At 33.2% G+C, this 20,830-nt stretch overlaps 1 protein-coding gene across 1 annotated transcript in view; it reads right to left on the reverse strand.

Moving 5' to 3' along the window:
- Positions 1-4,415: 4,415 nt before the first annotated feature.
- LOC149564246 (U-box domain-containing protein 57-like) overlaps positions 4,416-20,830 on the reverse strand; it is a 45,179-nt gene continuing 28,764 nt past the window's right edge. The window contains 6 exon segments of the mRNA XM_089828318.1: positions 4,416-4,607; positions 4,759-5,514; positions 5,637-6,179; positions 6,535-6,854; positions 7,070-7,188; positions 7,276-7,332. Coding sequence (XP_089684444.1) covers positions 4,416-4,607; positions 4,759-5,514; positions 5,637-6,179; positions 6,535-6,854; positions 7,070-7,188; positions 7,276-7,332 — 1,987 coding nt within the window.

A 20,830-nucleotide genomic window follows, 5' to 3' on the forward strand; every position in this document is an offset into this window, starting at 1 on the left:
AAATTAAGGGTATTATATGCTTTTTTAGATTCAAATATATACTTTAACACAAGTACCATATGAAAGAACCCAAGGTACACCTGCCTAGGTTTTGCAGAGTGGCCCTAGTGTCTAAATAGGTATGTTGAATATGGGAATTAGTTGCCCCTAGATGTATTTTATTTCTATTACTAGGTTTTTCAAATATGACGTTTCAAAAGACCAACACGAACCACCCAGAATTGAAGAGGTTGTTTGGAAGGATAAGACAACATGGATGCATTTGAAGGAAGGTGAGCTTATTTCATTCATAATGAGTATCAAAGGTTGTGATGAAGTGGAGACCTAGAAGCTTATGGACTCATGGAAGAACTGGTGGGTTAACATTAATGGGGTCTCCTTTTAGTTCAATGAAGAGCTTATTGCTAATTATATTGGTCATCCATTGGAAAGAAAAAATTGTAGGAAGCAACCTATGGTGGTGGATGTGACAAACATGGGGAAATTTCTCCATTCTGATGAAGCCCTATTCACTTTAATGGTGCATTTTCTTGTTAGACACTTTCAAAACCCTACAATATGCTTTATTAAATCATCATTCAATACATAACCATGAAAGAAAGAGTCAAGGTGTGCTACTATTATGATTTTCAATCTTGGAGCATTTTAGGAATAAGGAATGCATTTCCTTTTCCTATTTGCAAGTTACATTCCATGTAAGATTGTGTCTAGAATATTAGGAAAAAGAGAGAGGAAGGAGAAAGCTATTCTATGTATCATCAAGCCTTGATTTTTTGCCTATTCAAATTCTACATAGGCTTTCATCCCCAAATCCTGACCTAGATCACTTTGCCTTTGAAAATCACTTATATGGATAAAAAATTTGCCCCTCCACTTGAACCCAAAGTGTTAGGGACCACATTGCCTCTTCTTAAAAGATAAAATAGAAAATATTGTAGTCCATGATGTCAATAGTTCTAGTACCACCGTTAGGAAGGGAACCAATAGATTGAGAAATTGAGTTAGAGAAAAAAATCCCTTGTGCAACCCTAGTATGGGTAAATCTAATAAATTTTCTTCAACCAATAATTCTATGAAAAAATTTGGACCTAAATACAAGTGTAAAGACACTAGAAGGAACTATGAGGAGAAGGATGAGGATGAAATAGAAAGTAAATGTAAAGATGAAGAATTGATGGAGATGGAACTGAATAGCCCTTTTCCCTCTAGGTTTTCTGTCATCTTCAAAATGGAAACTATCACCAAATATTCTAAGAAGGTAGGAAATGTTGGTGAACATGCTATGGTTACTTCATCTACGATAATCAAGAATTTGGGCAATCAAACTAAAGAGGAGGTTACTTGGGGAGAGGATGGGAAGAAGTCTAAACAAATAGAGGGAGATCACATTGAGCTAGAGGGGGCCACTATGGGAGAAATAGACCAATCTAGGGGAACCTAGAGATTGAGAAGCTAGAGAAGTCCATCGCTAACTTGGTCAAGAAGAATGTGGAGCTCGAAGATAAGTTTAATAGGCTTACCAATTTCTCAGTGCGGGTGATGCATTCATTGACCACAACCCTCTACCTCATGTATAATAAAAAGGAAAGAAATGATAATGCTAAGGACATGGAGATACATCACTCACTATATGGCTTCTTAGTTGATCAATGGTTGTGACAACTTCTAGAGAATCCAAAGATCTAGAGCAAGGAGGGTTAGCACCTACTTGTGTGCTTTCAGTTTAATTTTTTGTTCCATGTTTATTAGGTTATATATTGGCGTGAGGGCTCTCTTTATTAGTTTTTACTTTACTAGTTTAATGGCCAATGTGAATATTTTGGCCAAGTTTATGTATAATGTTGACATTCTTGTGGTTTTTACTAGTAACAGTAGTAGTATTAAAAATACTTCATCCTAGGGGTTTTTCATGGTTAAGAAAGGGGTTGAGTAATTGCATGGTAATGACTTCTACCTTATTTGTAGCTTTTGTTTTTCTTTGTATGGTTCAACTCCCATTTTGGTGGCTTCTTAATATCAAAAACATTTATCCCCTTAGTAAGAAATAATGCTAATGATGTAGGGATGAAGCCTCTCCAATTTATACACAAAAATATCAAAATGAATGATGCTTCTAGTAATTGAATAGAAGTCTCCAATAGATAAGAATAATCAATATGAATAAAGAAAAATGACATATCAAGTGAAGGGTGATAATCACAAATTGTAATCACTAAAGAGTCAAATGTATCCTCTAAATACAAAGAGAACTCCATCAAATGATGTATTAATGGATACACAATCATTTCAAACTCCAAAGAAGGTTCAAGTGGAGAAAGAAGAAGAGAGTTAGAGTGTTCCTTTGAAACAACTAAAGAAGGATCATCTTCATCAAGGAGAAGGTGAATGTTATCAATAATGTCTACCAAATGGGAAAAAATACAAACATAGGTTGCAATAAAGGACATTGAGAATGTTTTGGTCAAAGTGGGTATTAGACTGAAAGGACTCCACATGAGAATACATGGTGACAAGTGCCATTAACATGGTGCATACATGGTTAAAAAAATTAGTTAAAACTTGTTCAATTTGACCTATTCTACTCAAACTTGTTTTGGTTGAAACCTTCAAACCTTATATACACCCCAATAAACAACCAATTTTGTAATCCCATCTACAATTTATGTAAAATTAATACATTTGAAAGAAATTTAATAGGCTTAAACTTTCAAGTATTGAGGCATTTATGGTCCAATCAAGGGTTTGCAGCCTTTTGAGATAATTGATAATATTCAATGAAATAGACTAAAACTAGAAATTTGAAAATACTTGAGAAATTATCAAGTTTACTCTAATGTAGTCTACATAAACCTCAAACATAGTTGTTTGATTGGAAAAATATATTTTTTTGTATTTCATGTTTTATCTACTAAATTTGTAGAATTATTTATCATTTATTCCTTATTTACATAATTTTATTGCATCCATTAAATAATCTTTAATATTTTCTAAAAAGAAAAATATCTAGTTATAATGCCTAAATATTTAGGATAGTTTCTAGGCCTATACTTCTTCTAATGTCTTCGTACGTAAAATTCTTATAGATTTCATTAACTAGTATAGTGATCTTAGTTTTCATATTTTTATTTTAGTGAACAATACATGTCCTATGCCTTTATATCTTGTCATTTACTTTTACTAGTTTTTTTTGTTGTTCTTTCATATATATACATACATTTAATCAGATTGCTAATAAATTTTATTATTTTATTAATATTATATATGGTATTTGTATAACATCGTATATGATAATCGATAAGGTAAAAAACAACAAATTTCTCTTCCTTCAAGATCCATATGGATATCAAAAAATTCCTTACTTTCTTCTTTTTATTTCTTTCTTAAGTATTTGAATTTTTAAATTTGCACTCATTTATGATCTTCATAATCTTCTATTTTGAATTTGAAATTCCTTAAAGAAGAAGTTACTAAATTATGACTTCTTCTAGTTTGGATAGTGCTAGTATTGAGCTTAAGCTACATTGTTCAGGGTAGAAAATTATTGAGAGAACCCATCAAGAAATCATCTTCACAACTTGTCTATGATATTAGAAAACCAATTCTCTCAAAATTTTAATGAGATAGATAACTATATAATCCAAGTTCATGGCATGCAATTAAAAAGCTAGATAAGGAATTAGAAGGCTTTCAACAATTTATGATTATAGATTGGTAGGTTTTAGAGGTCATCTCTCTTTTTCAAAGTCTAAGGAGATTGTTACATGGTGACTCACAAGATGTTGATGATTTAACATACATGGCTCATATTGAATGAAAATATTATAATGATGGCCAGTTCTGTAGAAGTTCTTACATATTTGACTTCATAAAACCAAATGTAAACGTAGATAACATTACCCATGATAATACACATTCTTCCTACATTCACATCTAATATCATGTTTAATGATACACAAGCCAATAGTACTACTCACATGAATTTTAGAATTCTATTAACTACATATAATTAATATAAAAACAATACCTCATTTAAATAGATTTAATAATGTATTATCTTATTTTAATCAATTGTGTGTGTCTATTAAATATAATATTTCTTTTATTGTAAATTGAAACTATCAGCATAAAGATATTCTTAAAAATAATAATTATTAATCAATTGTTATACCTTCAAAATCATTGCTGCCTTACAAAATTGTAGAGATCTCCTTAATTGTATTCACTCACCACATTTACAAAAACTATAAACAGTTAAAAAACTGTCATGCAATAACTACTAACATAAACTTACATAAATATTAACATGTGAAGTTAAAAAACTGTCATGCAATAACTACTAACATAAACTTACATATATATTAACATGTGGACTCAGCAAAATCGCCTTCGTTTCCCATTGTACAGGAAATGTAGATCTACAAGAGATCACCTCTTTCTTGCAACTGTCGAATGCCGGATCTTAGAGAAAAGTTTGAGATGAGATTCTTACTCGCAAGCTTTTCATTTGTCATGGGAGAGATGCAACGTCCACAATCAAACCATCCTTGGATCGCCTCTTTCTCGTATGTAAAGCCGTCTGCAGCGATGTAAGGATCCTGCATAATCTCCTGCAAACCGGAACAATTTTAAGTCAAAACCCTCATTTTTTAATAACGACGAAAACCTAATGAATTAACGCAAATATGAAATAACAATCAGATAAAAAATATCATTTGAAACAACAAGTAATGCTTTAAGAGTAAAAGAAATGATCCTTGCCCATAGGAAGAAGCTGAGAACATGTATTTCCTCAGTTCCTTTCCCCGACTTTTGCTCACATTCAATCGGCCTACCAAGTTTTGTTTCAGGAAACATGTTGCGGATCTGATTAAGCATTCTCATCACAGTCGTTTGAAGGTCGGGCCTCTTGTTTCTTTCCGGATGCGTGCAATTCAAGGCAAGATAAGCCAGTTGAGTAACATGCACAGATGGCCAAGCTCCGGCTGAAGGATCCAAAATTTTGTGAAAGTTTGAACTTTGTAAGGCCCGTTCCACATCTTTGACGAGTCCTTGGGCCGGCTTTCCGGTTAGTAATTGGAGAATGACGATTCCGACGCTGTAAACGTCGGATTTTGTACAGTATTCGCTGTCTGTTAGGTATTGTGGATCCATATACGAAAATGTACCTTTTGGCTCCGAGTACTCTGAGTTCTGATCCTTTGACAGAAGACGGGAAAGGCCGAAGTCGCTTATTTTGCTCAAACAATTCTCATCAACGAGTATATGTTGGGGTTTCAGATCACGGTGCACGATTGGATCCGGCATAAAACTGTGCAAATACTGCAAAACGGAGCATACTTTGGCGGCAATGCGAAATCTGGCGTACCAGGGAAGAGGCAGAGAGGTGCTTTTGCAGCTCAGGTGATCTTCAAGACATCCGTTCGACATATATTCGTATATTATAAAACCTCGTTCAGAACAGGCTCCAAGAATTTGTATCAACTGCGGATGATGAAAGTCTTTGAAAATACCGATCTGAACAAGAGAAATTCATAGAATTTCTGTAAGAAAAGAGATATTTTTTTTGAAAAAATCTGCCAGAAAAGAAGATAATTTAAAAATTTGCGTCGCCTTGAAAAAAAATTTAGTTTGCATACCTCGCTTTGGAACTCTTGCCGACCCTGCAAACCGTTCTCCCTTAGGATTTTGACTGCAACGGCTGTTTGTTTGATTACGCCTTTGTACACATCGCCGTAACCGCATTCTCCGAGTTTAAAATCGTTGGAGAAATTGCAGGTTGCTGTTTTTATTTCCTCGAAAGAGTATACGCGAAATTCAAGGATATTAGAGGACGACCAGGATATGGAGGCATCGCCTGGCGGCATTCTATGCAAGCAACTCTGAAGATGTTGAATTTCGGCATCCTTTTGCTGCAGAATTCAAAAGTTTTGTTCTTCTACGGCCGCAAGCTTTCGCCTTGTTGGTTCGACCTCACTAATGGATGCCTGTCTTTCAAGGGTGCATTTGTTCACTTTTTCTGCGAGTGATGCCAGTTTCTCCAGCATTTCTTGAACTTCTTCTTCGACCTCGTTCCGTCGCCTTTTAAGGTCTTGGCATTTCTGTTCATACAGCTTTATACACGAGATGGCCGCCTCTTTCTCTTTGGTCATATCCTTGAAGTCTGTTTCATGATCTTCACACTGAATTTACTGCAGCAACAAGAAGTTGCATCTAAAAAATGAGGAAATAGTTTATATCTTGTGAATTGATGTCATTGCAGCGGCCTCTGCTTTCTTGCACCTCAGGATTTCACTTTGCAGTTCCTGCTTTAAATTTCAAGTTAGTTTTAGTTCCATATCATAAATATCACACATACGGATCTTTTAAACTCGTTTACATGTTTCGGCTAATTGCCTAGATTAGCTTTCTCAGAAGACATGAAAAATCTCTAATTGTGGCTACCATTTATTTATGACTCGATGAAAATAAAGAAATTTATTAAGCTTGAAGCGAAGAAATATGATAAGAAAACAATGTTTGTTCGAGAGGATCTACATGAGATTCTGTTGGGTCATGCTCGACATCGTAAGCTTGATCAACATCCATTTGTGACCTGTATGGCGCTTCCAATTCCGAGCAAAATTCATCAATTGCAGCTGTTATTTCCAGATCATTCGTTTTCTCGGTCACGGGAGACACAGAATCTCGCTGCAAATTTGATGGGGTTTGACTACCATTGTTCAGATCTGATCCGAAGTTTGCAGGTGATGAAATCGATCGGCTAAAATCATTTGGAGAAGGTTTAACAATGGAAGCTTCGGTTCGTTTCCTCAGCCAATCTGGCAGAGAACTTCTGCCGCTCTTTGATTTCCGACCTGCCAGTATAAATTTACACAAAAAAAAACAGAGCATTCAAATTTTAGATTGAAAACAAATGCTGATTCGTAGACATTAAATTCTCATATAAGATTGCTTTCTGAATTAAACCGCATATCATATTTTCAAATTAATTAACTATCTTTTGGATTCAACTTTTTAACCCAAAAAAGAAGGACTTGCTTTGCAAATATGAAATTGTTTATCTACTGACCAGGAGATCCTTCACTGAGCAGTACGAGCTTCCCTTTGCAAACAACAGAAACGTCGCACGACTCTCCCGCGTGCTTTTGAACATAATACTCTTCCCCCCACTGTTTCATCTTCATTTTCCTGTACAAAATTTGGAGAAACGGATTATTTTATACGATTTTAAAGATTTGGCGATGTTTTGTTATAGAACATACAGAATCTCTTCACCCTTCTTGTAAGCGTTCAGAACATCCTTGCTTACTTGGTTCAAGGGAATTCTTCCCGCTAAAATCACAGAAACGTCAAGTTCATTTAATAGAAAGAATTGAACTTGTGATATTTGCATCCAAACTGAATTCGATTACTTTGTTGGAAGTGTTAGACTAGAAGGGGTGAATCATAACTATATAAATTTAATTTAAAATACTGATTTCAATCCTTTAACCATTCATAGCTGAATATAAAATAGTGATGGAAATTAAAAGCATTCGCCATGAATAGAAAGAAAATATCAACTCACACAGTATAGAGACACAGATTTTGCCAAGTGGGAAACCCTCAAAATTCCTCAAATGGGATTCATCACAAGGAGAAAAACGACTTCGTGAAGCTGTAATCCTTATTGTTTCAATTCCTTTACAATCAGCAGTGAGAACTACTCAGGGTGTTCAACCCTTTCTATCTCTTGGTATTCTTACAATCTCATATAGGCATACAAATGTATATGTTGCATCTATACATGTATACAAGCTTATAACATAGCTTTGTAATACAACTCTTTTCAAATCTTTCACAATATGTGTGTGTGTCTGTGTGTGTCTTTTTCAATGCCTTTTTCACATACTCCTTTCAGACTTTACAATGTTCTCTATATATAGAAAAAAATTTCGAAATGAATCAGTTATAGAACTAACTGAACTAGTTAGGTTCGTTTTTAAAAACCCTTTTGAAATGTTATTATTAAACCAATTGATAAGCCTCGGATTTGTCCATGTTCCAAAACTGTCAGCCATATAAATCTAGGTAGGATTTCGAATTTAAAACCACCAAAGAAATGTCTTTTCAACAAACTGAAAAAATCTTCAAAAATTCCCACTATAAGTGTTTGAAATAGCAAACCCATTTTATTTAAAAAATTGAACTGTATCAAAAATATTGTCTATGAAAAACTAGAAATACTCATTTCCTTTTTTCTTTCAAATGGATATCATTTGAAACAAATGAAAAACCCTTTTAGCCTTCAAAAAAATTTATCTAGGGTTTATGAACTTCCCTCTTATTTAAGAAATCAAATTTTGAAAACTTTCTATGAAAAAAATGATATCAATCTAAAACAACTTCCATGATTCACTATAAAGAATTCTTAAAACCCTTGTTTTTTATTATATTTTCAAACACTTTTTCAAAATTGAAACAAGTATCTTCTTTAATAAATCTGAGATCTAAACTTCTCACCTGAGCATGCATACCTATAAAAATTTCTTTTACCTTTTCGATTTGTGATTGTCACAATGAGGCTTTTTCTATATCTTTGATAAAAAACTTTATATTTTTTGCCCCCAAGACTCATGCAAGGTAAACAAGATCATAGATTAGAATATATATCAAAAGAAACTTTACCAAACTTTTCTTTAAAAACTTTCATAAAGCAAGACCACAAACTCATAGAATTTTTAAAAAGAATCTTCATCGACAAATTAAACAATCTTTACTAGGTAACAAGAAGAATAAGACTTTTACAGTATAACAAATATCCAAAAGCCATCTGAACCTCTTCACCATATAGTAGAGGAATAAAGTTGTGTTCGTTGTCAAAAAATTTCACAGTACTGAAATGTTTGTTCTTCAAACAAAATAGAAACAAAAAATCACCCACAACCAAAACTAAAACACAACCTCCTTTGAAGTCCACCATGCAAATATTACATTTGGCGCATATGCAGGCTATCTTTAATAGTCACATATTGACTATTTCAGTACTTATGGCCCTCTATTAAATGTTACTATCAAAACTATGATAAAAGTTTCCTTTTGAAAATTCTGCCTCTTTTTTGTATGCCATGTTGAAAGCTTTTTAATACTACCTCATAACATATAATATACCACATTTTTGTCACTTTATGTTTACCACCTTTTCTTTGGTCAAACTTATTTTAAAATGCATTTTGCCAACAAGAGATGGTTAACAATCTCCCCCATTTTTGAGGCAAAAATTTTCACCATCTCATACATACAAGATAATGAACAAAGAATGATTATGCTGAAACAAAAAATTACTAATAATCAAGAATCATCAACCATCAGGAACCATTAACCATCATGCAATGCTGATAACACAACTCTAAATTAACCATTATACAATGCTGATAAAAAAAAATTGAAACCAGAATGATATAGCACTGATATGAAAAACATGCCCACTGTAAAAAATCACTTATATGCCAAATACCAACTAAAATGCCAACCGAAATGAAAAATATCCCAACTGCCAATTGAAATGCCAACCAACTGCCAAAATGAAAAATATGCCAACTACCAACTGAAATGCCAACCAATTGTGAACTGAAATGAACAACATATGTTAAACACAACATGAACATGATGTTAGTATGCTGAAAAAATATGCTATCAATATGCTAAAAAAGTATGCTACAAAAATATTTGAATCAACCTAAATGAACAGATGAATTGATATCTCCTCCAAAAATTTTGCATCAAAAAATTTGACCATCTGCTTTTCATGAAAAGAATTACTATGATTAGGAGCAAAAAAATAACATAGAATGTTTATTTGCAAGAATTTTATATTAGCATTGATTGAGAGAAAACTCCCAATTGAGTTCTTAATTGTTTAAATAGTTCCCTAGGTAGAGCTTTGGTAAAAATGTCTGCTACCTATCCTTGAGTAGGCACATAGATCAGTTTGAATTCATTTTTCAAAACCTTGTCACACAAAAAATGAAGTTTAATGGCCACATGTTTTGTGCATGAGTCCATTACTGAATTTTTGTTTAATTGAACAACACTCATATTGTCACACATGATATAAATAGGTTTTGAAACTTGAATACCCAAATCAGATAACTAATAGTCCATCCAAATCAACTGAGTACAACATGTTGTAGCAACAACATATTTAGATTCACAAGTAGACAAAGTGACACAGTCTTGTTTCTTACTATGATAGGCAACTAGGCAATCACCAAGGAAGAAAGTTGCACCGCTAATGCTCTTTTATCATTTGATCCACCCCAATCTGCATCAGTATAACTAGAAAGTGTAAAATCATTGCTATGAGGATACCATAAAGCATAATCAAGTGTGCCTTGAATGTATTTTAGTATTCTATTCACTGTATTTAGATGAGACTATTTTGGATCGGATTGAAATCTTGACACCATACATACTGCTTGCATTATGTCAAGTTTAGATGTTGTAAGATATAACAAACATCCAATCATGGATCTATAGAGAGTTTGATTTACTAAAGGTGAGTCAACATTCTTTCTTAGTTTGCAGTCTATCTCCATAGGAGTACTTACTAGTTTACAGTCAGCCATATTGAACTTTTGCAAACCAAAGAAAAATGTGAGCACACCTAACAATGACATTTCAAACTCAAATTCTATTATTTTTGAATTTTTTTTTGCTAACTCATCATTAGTAGACCCAAATATAATATCATCCAAATAGATTTCTATTGCCAAAATGTCAACATTTATGACTTTGATATACAAAGTATTGTCTACCTTTCCATGAGAAAATCCATTTTCAGTTAAATGTTTATCCAACTTGAAATACAAGGCTCTAGGAGCTTGTTTTAGACCATATAAAGCCTTTTTGTGTTGGTAAACATAATCAGGTTTGTCAAGAGATTCAAACCCTTCTAGCTGTTCCATATAGACTTCCTCTTCAAGATACCCATTCAAGAATGCAATTTTGACATCCATTTGGTAAATACTAATTTTTTTATAATTGGCATATGCAAGAAAGATTCTAATTGATTCCATCCTTGCAACTAGTGCAAAGGTTTCACCAAAATCAATTCCTTCTTGCTGAGCATAACCTTTGCATACAAATTTGGCTTTATTCTTGACCACTTTGCCATTTTCGTTCACTTTGTTATGAAATATCCATTTTTCACCTATGACATTTTTTTCACTAGGTCTAGGAAGAAGTTCCCAAGTTTTATTTCTCTCTCTTTGATTAATTTCTTCCTGCATAACATTTTGCCAATAAGAATCCGATAAACCTTCAACAACACTCTTTGCTTCAAAATCTAGTATTAAGCAAAAATGTTCAACTATATTCACTTGTTCACCTATTTTGGCTTTTCTTCTAGTTAAAATTCCCTTTTCTACATCTCCAATAACTTGAGACTCATGATGTCTCTTAGCTATTATTCTAGAAGTTTTTATTGTTGAACTAGTACTTGTTATTTTGGGACTTGAATAGCTTTCTAGTTCAATTTCATTAGCAAGTTCAGTTTTATCATTTTCAAGATGTTCATCATGTAAATTTTTTGATTTATGGAGAGATGAATCTTCATGATCTTCTTTGTCATTACTGCACACAAAATTTTCATCAAATATTACATTTATGGCTTCTACAATTTTGTTTAGTCTTTTTTTATAGCATTTATAAGCTTTGTTATGCGTGGAGTACCCAAGAAAAATCCCTTCATTAGATCTTGAGTTGAAGTTCTCTAGAGAATCATCATTCTTTTTGATAAAACATTTACATCCAAAAATCTTGAAATTCTTGACATTTTTTGTTTTCCATTACATAATTCATATGGAGTATAAGCTATTCTAACTCTATTTTGTGCTCTATTTAGGATGTAGACATCTGTATGAACAACTTCTTTCCAAAATTTATCAAGAATTTTTACTTCATTCAGCATGGTCCTTGCCATTTCTTTTACATGTTTTTCTTTCCTTTCTACAACACCATTTTGTTGTGGTGTCCTAGTAGTAGAGTATTGTCTTTTTATACCACATTTTTTACAATACTCAATGAATTCCTAAGAGGTGAATTCTCCTCCCCTATCTGATCTTAAAAATTTTAGTTTTAAGTCAGTTTCTCTTTCTATCATCTTTCTAAAGATTTTAAAACAATTAAAGGCTTTTGATTTGTGTTTTAGAAATTTTACCCAAACCATCCTTCAATAGTCATCTATGAATAACATGAAGTATTTTCCACCATTTAATGATGCAATTTTAGTTGGACCACAAAGATCAATATGTACTAGTTCGAGTGATCTATTTGATGAGTATTCTTTTGTTTTAAAAAATACTCTCGTTTGTTTTCCTTTAACACATTCTTCACAAATATTTTCTGGTTTGGTTATTTGTGGTAGTCCTCTTACCTTTTCGTTCTTACTAATTCTAGCAAGATTATCAAAGTTTAGGTGTCCCAATCTCTTATGCCATAGCCAATTCTCCTCTGCTTGACTCATAAAACAAGTATTAACTAATGAATTTTCTTGAACTATAGAATCAATTAGGTTATAAATATTTCCACATGTTCTTAACCCACTAGCAATGACTCTGTCTCTTCCATTTTTGATATGGCATCCTTTTGCATTAAAATAAATAGAGTATCCACTATCACAAATCTGATTGACACTTAAAAGATTATGTTTTAGACCTTCAACAAAGTATACATCATGAATTGGTGTATCCTTGTTCAAAATTATTTAGCCTCTTCCTATTATGTAAGCTCCTAAATTATCACCAAATCGTACAAAACCTCTATCAAAATCTTCTAGAGTTTTGAATTTTCTTTTACATCCAGACATATGATATGAGCAGCCACCATCCAAAACCCATGTTGCAGATTTTTGAGCAAATAGGGCTATTTCAACAATTAAATATTTTTCAGTTGTCTTTAGTTGCTTCTAGGACTATTTAGGTCTCAAATTCAATTTACATTGATTTGCATAATGGCCATAGTGGAAACATTTAAAGCACCTGATAATTCTTCTTTTGCCTTGATTGGCCTTGTGCCCAAAGATATTGTAGTTAAAAGAATAACCATTGAATTTTTTTTTTTTTTCTGACTACTAGACTCTTCAGATGAACTTTGCAAAACATTCAATTTCTTATCCTTTTCTTAAAGTAGAATTTTTGATTTTCTATAATCAGATTTGCTTCTTTTAACTCTTCTTGAAGTTTTTTATTTTCAATTTCATGATTTGAAATTAACTTCTTTAATCTTTTGAGTTCTTACAAAGATTTTAAAAGTTATTCTTTGAGATCTACTTCTTCATTTGAATTAGATAAAGATTTAGATTCACTAGATTCAGTTTTAGGGGTGTGGACTATTTTAGCCATGAATAGTCTTTTCCTTCTTCGTCAACATTACTAGATTCTTCATTAGAATCTTCTTTTGATAGAAGAATTTTCTTTTTATAGTTCTTAAATCTTTTTTTTTAATTCCAAGGCTTCTTTTTGGAAAACTTCTCAGTTTTCTCATCACAATCTTCAAGTTCAACATTTGGACATTTTGTAGCAAAATGCCCTAGTTGTCCATAGCTGAAACATTTATGTTTTCCTTTATATTTTTTTCTCATTCTTCTGACCAACAATGCTTCAAAAGCATGTGTCAGGTCTAAATCACTCTCATCATGTTTTTCAGCCTTAAAGGTTGTTTCTTTTGATGAGGAACTAGCTTGATTGCTAATCCTCATTTCATATGTGGTTAGAGTTCCTTGTAATTAATGCAGGGTCAATTTTGAAAAGCTTTTCTTTTCTTCTAATGTAGATATTTTAGTTTCAAATTTAGGTAATACTGACCTAATGACTTTTGAAACTATATCACATTCTTCTATCTATTCACCTAGACCCTTTCTAGCATTTACTACTTCATTAATTCTTAAGAAGTATGCTGCAATGGTTTCATCTCCATTCATTTTTAGATTATCAAACTATGTTTTGAGAGTTAGCAATTTGGATTCTTTTACTTTTTCATCTCCTTGATAGATTGTTTCAAGTTTGACCCAAATGTCATTTGCTAACTTGCAATAGACAACTTTAGCAAAAACATCTTTTGTGAGACCACAAAGAAGAGTGTATCTTGCCTTCTCAAACAATTCAAATGTCAGTTTATCATTTGCATCAATTGGGACTAATGGTGGGATAATGTACTATGTAATAACAACGTCCCACATTCTTACATCTAAAGAGTGTATAAGGGCCTCCATCATTACTTTCTAGAAAACATAATCATTTCTATCAAATAACAGATCCCTATTAAGGGAAGCTCCTTTAGCTTGTGCCTTAACTTCCAAATAATATCCATGTAACAATTCCTAAAAGGAATCCTACACTTTGATACCATTTGTCAAGAGTGTTAGAGTTTTGAGAGGGGGATTGAATCAAAACTATATAAATTTAATTCAAAATACTGATCTCAATCCTTTAACCATTCATAGCTAAATATAAAATGGTGCTAGAAATTAAAAGCACTCACCTTGAATAGAAAGAAAAATACCAACTCACAAAGTATAGAGATATGGATTTTGCTCAGTAGGAAACCCTTAAAATTCCTCAAATGGGATTCTTCATTATTGGAAATGATTGAAAAGATCATGAGGAAAGTTGTTAGAATGATCATATGGAACTGGTAAAGAATGTTCTCAATCATTGTTTTGTTATTTATGTCAAACTTGCTACTTGCAGGAATGACAATTGCTTTAGTGATCCAAATACTATCTGTTAGTTGATTGACAAGAAGGAGGTAATCATTAAGATGTAACTAGTACACCAAGAGAAAGGTTGAAGTTATGATGTTGTAATGAAGTACAAGGATTAGCTAAGCCATTGATGAAAAAGTGTGTTGATGACATACTATAAGACATAGAGAATGGGCACACTGAAACATATCAAAGATGAAAGGTTTTTAGCTAAGCCATCTGTAAAGCCTAACTAAAGTTCATTAGAGAGAGGGAGCTGAGCAAGCTAGTAGGTGCCGAACAGATTCCTAGTTGAAGCCGAGAAAGATCAACTTTAGATGCTGAGTGATACAAGTGCTGAGTAAACTTTAGATCTCGAGTGATACAAAATCTATCAAGTGCCAAGTGAAATTCAAGTACCGAGCTATCCAGGAAATAGATGCCGAGCATCAAAAAACTAATAGTGCCGAGTAACACACAGGTGCCGAGCACCAGTAAATCAATAATGTTGAGTTGCTGCATTATTTTGAAAATCGAAAATTTGCTAGATCTAAGCTGAAAAGGTTGTTATCTAAAAGTTTATAAATTAAATGGAAGATAAGAATGATGAGATGGTTACATAAAACACCATGTAGAACATTTTTAAAAGATACAACTGATGAGGTTTTTAATAAGAACAAGATATGGGATAGATACATTGTATCCTCCCTAATCCATTTGAAACCCTAAAATTGGAGAGGGAGAATTGAGCGGAAAAGTAAAATTAGATTTCTATTTAAGGAGACATAAGTTCATGAAGAAAAGATACAGAGAGAGTTGGTCAAGCATGAAAGCATAAAATGCTGAAGGAGGTGCTAAGGAAGAAAGAGAGCATAGTTACTCTATTTCAATAAGAAGACCCAAGATATAGATGCATTGGTATGATAAGTATGAAGACTCAAGGAGACAAAGCTTGAGAAGAAGACAAGTAGTTAGAGCTGAAGTGATTAAAGCCAAGCGAAAGGATAGAACTGAAGTGTGATCTAAAATCTGCAAAGTATGTTGTAAGTTATATCAGATCAAAAAGCCATTATTGTTACTCTCTAGCAATTGTAACAGATAGTTTAAATCCTACGGACTTAGGTTGGTTTAATAGCCATGAGGTAAATCCTTTAACAGGGTGACATTCAAAGTGAATTTTCAAAAAGTTCTTTAACCAAGCCCGTTCCTAACAGTTTGGTGAAATCCTCTAACAAGGTCACATTTAATAATGTGTTGTAAGCCTTTAACAAGGTAGGCTTTTAACAAGGCATCACTTTAGAAGAGTGAAAATCAAGTAGCATGTTACTGGTGGTTTTTTCCAAATTGGGTTTCCACGTAAATCATTGTTTCATGTGTTGATCTTTCATGTTTTATCTCTGCATGTCGATTTACTGTAACTTGCTAATATGGTTTATTTAAGTTTGTATGGATGAAAAGTGTATGGATTCATTAAAAATAGAAAAAAAGTGTTATTAGGGGATTTGGACCTTGAATAATTGATTCAACCCCCCACCCCCCCCTTTTCCCTCTTAGTTATTCTAAAGAATTCTAACAATTGGTATCAAAGCTAAACTGTTGATTCAGTTTAAAGGGACTATAAGTAGAAAAGATCAAAATGCCTAAGAGAGAAGTTCCCAAGCTCAACAAAGACAACTTTGTTGCATGGAAAAGTTTGATGAAGCTAAATCTTGGATCCATAGGAGATTATGCCCAAAATTCAATTATCACTGAACACGTAGATCCAACTGGTACTCTTGTCGTAGAAGACATGAAAAACAAGCAGCAACACAATCAGACAATGTTGGAGATTGCCTCTGCACTCAACTATGCTGAATTTGATAATATCAAACGATGTGACACTACATTCAAAATGTGGAAAGCCCTATTAGACATCTATGGAGGAGATCAGAATGTACAGAGAGAAAAAAGAGAAAGTCTCAGAGGAAAGTTTGATGATATGAAAATGGAGGAAAATGAGAATGTTGCTCAGTATGGCGCAAGAATAAAGGAAGTGGTAAGTGCAATAAGATGCTTGAATGGTCAATTGGATGAAGATACTGTTAATAGTAAGTTATTAAGAACCTTGCTCCCTATCTATGCTATTAGAGTATTAGCAATACAAGAACTAAGATGTGTATTAGGAAACAATCTAAGTTTTGAAGGTATAATAGGTAGACTTACTACATTTGAGTTATCTAACTTTGACAACTACAGACCTAAGAATGTTGACTATGCATTTAAGGCTAATCTATCACTAAAAGATGCTGAACAGGTGAAATCAAAGAAAGGAAGAAAAATGAAATATGTATCTAGTGATAGTAGCACTGATGAGGAAGATGTGGAACAATCGGAAGCATTGTTTGCTAGAAGATTTCACAGAGGCAAAGAAAAATTCAAAGGTAAAATTCCTATCATTTGTTTCAATTGCAATGAAGTAGGTCATATTGCTGCCAGATGTACACAGAAAAAGAATTACAAGGAAGGCAACAAAAACAAATTCAGAAGAGATGATGACAAGAGAGATTACAAAGACAAAGGTAAGAAGTGTTATATTGTTGAAAAAAATTCTGATGACAATGATGATGAAGTTGTTTATGTAGCCATGAAGGACCAATCTAATGAAGAAGAGCCCACAACACTGGTAACATGTATGAACAAAAATGACAGGTGTATCATAGACAGTGGATGCTCACATCACATGACAGGAGACAAAAGTAAGTTTGTTAACTTTACTCAGTATGATGGAAATAGTGTTAGATTTGGTAATGATGCTCCTTGTCAAATCAAAGGAAAAGGTTCCATTACTTAGCTCACAAAAAAAAATTCATGTGATAATGCATACTATGTTGAAGGATTAAACTACAATTTGCTGAGTGTCTCACAGTTAGGCAATATAGGATGCAAAGTAGAATTTAGAAACAAAATTGAAAAAATCTATGATACTAATGGTAAACTAATAGGAAAAGGAGATCAAACAAGGAGTAATATGTTTTACCTTGATATGGATGAAGTTTCTTGTTTTATTGCAAAATTTGATGATGAATGGTTATGGCATAGAAGGCTATGTCATGTCAACTTTGAAAATCTGGTTAAGATCAGTAAAATGAAGAAAGTCAGAGGTTTACCAAAATTGAAGAAGCCTGATAATATCATGTGCAAACAATGTCAGCTAGGAAAGATGATAAAGTCAAGTTTCAAAAGCAAAAACTATACATCCAAAGAAGTACTTGAACTAGTTCATACTGACCTATGTGGTCCAATGGAAGTACAAAGCTATAAAGGAGATAAGTACATGATGTTGTTTGTTGATGACTATTCCAAGATGATGACTGTTATGCTTTTAAAGCAAAAATCTGATGCTTTTCAAATGCTTAAGTGGTATGTGGCTAGAGTTGAAAGGAAACAGAAAAGAGCTTGAAATGCCTAAGATCGGACAGAGGTGGTGAATTCACATCAAATGAATTCGAGATATTTTGTAATGATAAAGGAATCAAAAGACAAACGTCAGCTCCTAGAACTCCCCCACAGAATGGAATTGCTGAAAGAAGAAATAGATCTATAATTGACTGTGCCAGAACATTAATGATGGAAAAGACTGTTGCTCTAAAATATTGGAGAGAAGTTGTAAGTGTAGCTGTTCATACACTGAATTGAGTACAAGTCAAGAAAAGTACAAATACAACACCTTTTGAATTATGGTATGGTCACTCACCCAATGTAAAACATTTCAAAGTGTTTGGCTGCAAATGTTTTATCCTTAAAGATGCTAGAAATGAAAAATTTGATGCAAAAAGTGATGAAGGCATATTCCTTGGTTATTCCACTAGAAGTAAGGCATACAAGTGTTTGAATACTAACACTAATAAAATTGTAGAAAGTGCAAATGTAAACTTTGATGAACATACAAAAGTCCAAGCTAAAGAACCAAAAAGAATGGATGAATACAGAACCTTTGTGTATTTTTATGAAGGAATGACTAATGAATATGATGTCAATAAAATTGAAACTCAACAACAAGTTTTAGTTTCAGCTGACTCACAACCAGTGAATGTCGAGTTGCATTCAGAAGCCGAGTTGCAGAATGAAGGAAATGCACAATCTGATTCTGAAGTTAGTACATATGAAAGAGATAAAGAACAACCTGAAAACTTAGTACATAGTGACCCTAAATCAAAAATATCAAACATGGAAACAAGGACAGAACCAAGATTATCCAAATATGTAAAAAGACATCACCCTGCTGAACAGATAATTGGTGACAAAGATACAAGACCAATGACAAGGAACAAACTAAGACATGAATCATGTCTGATTAGCAAATCTGAACCTAAGATAGTTTATGGTGCATTACAAGATGATGACTGGTACAAAGCTATGGAAGAAGAGATTGATCAAATAAAGAAGAACAAAACTTGGAGTTTGGTTCCCAAACCAGTTGACAAGAATGTGATTGGCACCAAATGGGTATTTAGAAACAAGCTAGATGAGAATGGTGAGATTACCAGAAACAAAGATAGACTAGTATGCAAGGGTTATGCTCAAGAAGAAGGACTAGACTATGGGGAAACATTCGCCCTTGTTGCTAGAATGGAAGGAGTAAAAACATTACTTGCATATGTTGCATATAAAGATTTTAAAGTCTATCAGATGGATGTAAAGTCTACTTTTTTAAATGGTATACTAGAAGAAGAAGTCTACATTGAACAACCGAAAGAATTTTTTGATGAGAACAATAGGGATATGGTTTGTAAGCTACATAAAGCACTCTATGGTTTGAAACAAGCACCCAAAGCATGGTATGAGAGACTTCACAAGTATCTAGTGCAAATAGGATTTGAAAGAACTGATGATAACAGCAACATGTACATCAAATCAGAAGAAGGTAAGGATATTATTGTATCTAAAATCTTTGTGGATGACATAGTATTTGGAGGAAAGGAAGTGCTTTGCAAAGGCTTTGCTGACAAAATGAAACATGAGTTTGAAATGTCTATGTTTGGAGAGATCAAATTTTTTGTTGGATTGGAAGTACATCAACTAAAACATGGTATATTTGTGACACAATCAAAGTATATCAAAGAAATACTCAAAACATTTGGATTGGAGGAGTCCAAACCAGTCAACACACCAATGGTGACAAAAAATAAGCTATCCAAAAATGATGAATCAGCTGAAGTCAATCAAACAATGTATAGATCCATGATTGGAAAACTACAATATGTTGTACATAGCAGACCCGATATAGCATTAGCAGTTGGAATAGTGGCTAGATTCTCTCCTAATCCCAAAGAAAATCATCTCATAGCAGTAAAAAGAATAATGAGATATCTTAAAGGAACTGATAACTTTGGTCTATACTATAAGAAGAATATAAAATTTGAGCCCAATGCATATACAGATGCAGATTGGAGAGGCAACATTGATGATAGAAAAAGCACAAGTGGAGGTGCATTATTTCTAGACAAAAGGCTAGTTACTTGGACTAGCAAGAAATAAACATGCACATCCTAGTCCACTGCAGAATCAGAATATGTGGCAGCAGCAGTCAATTGCACAAACATTGTGTGGCTCACACATCTATTGAAAGGAATGAAAGAAGAGGTAACAAAACCTGTGATATTGTATTGTGATAACACAAGTGCTATAAACATATCCAAAAATTTGGTAATGCATGCAAAAACCAAGCACATTGCAATCAAGTATCATTATGTCAGAGAACTAGTAGAAGACAAACAAGTAAAGGTGGAATACATTCACACAAAGGAACAAACTGTAGATATCTTCACTAAACCATTGCCAAAGGATGCTTATGAATATCTTAGAGGCAAGTTGGGGGTAATACCCCTAACTCAAGCAGTCTAAAGCAACAAGAAAGCTTCCCTGCATCACCAGCAATAAATCATTGAAATATCAAAAGAATGATGCAGAGGATGACAGCAAGAGTAGAAACTCCAAATCAGTCACAAGCATGGTGACAGAGGGAGAAAAACAACAAGAAGCAAAAGCTTATATTTTGCATGATAAAGATGCTACATCTTTGGCATTTATGTCAAAGAGGGAGAAATATGCATAAACTTGATCAATACA

This window comes from Cupressus sempervirens, chromosome 4, assembly GCF_028749045.1.
Source record: "Cupressus sempervirens isolate cs-2001-9-10 chromosome 4, ASM2874904v1, whole genome shotgun sequence".
Classification (NCBI taxonomy): Eukaryota; Viridiplantae; Streptophyta; class Pinopsida; order Cupressales; family Cupressaceae; genus Cupressus; species Cupressus sempervirens.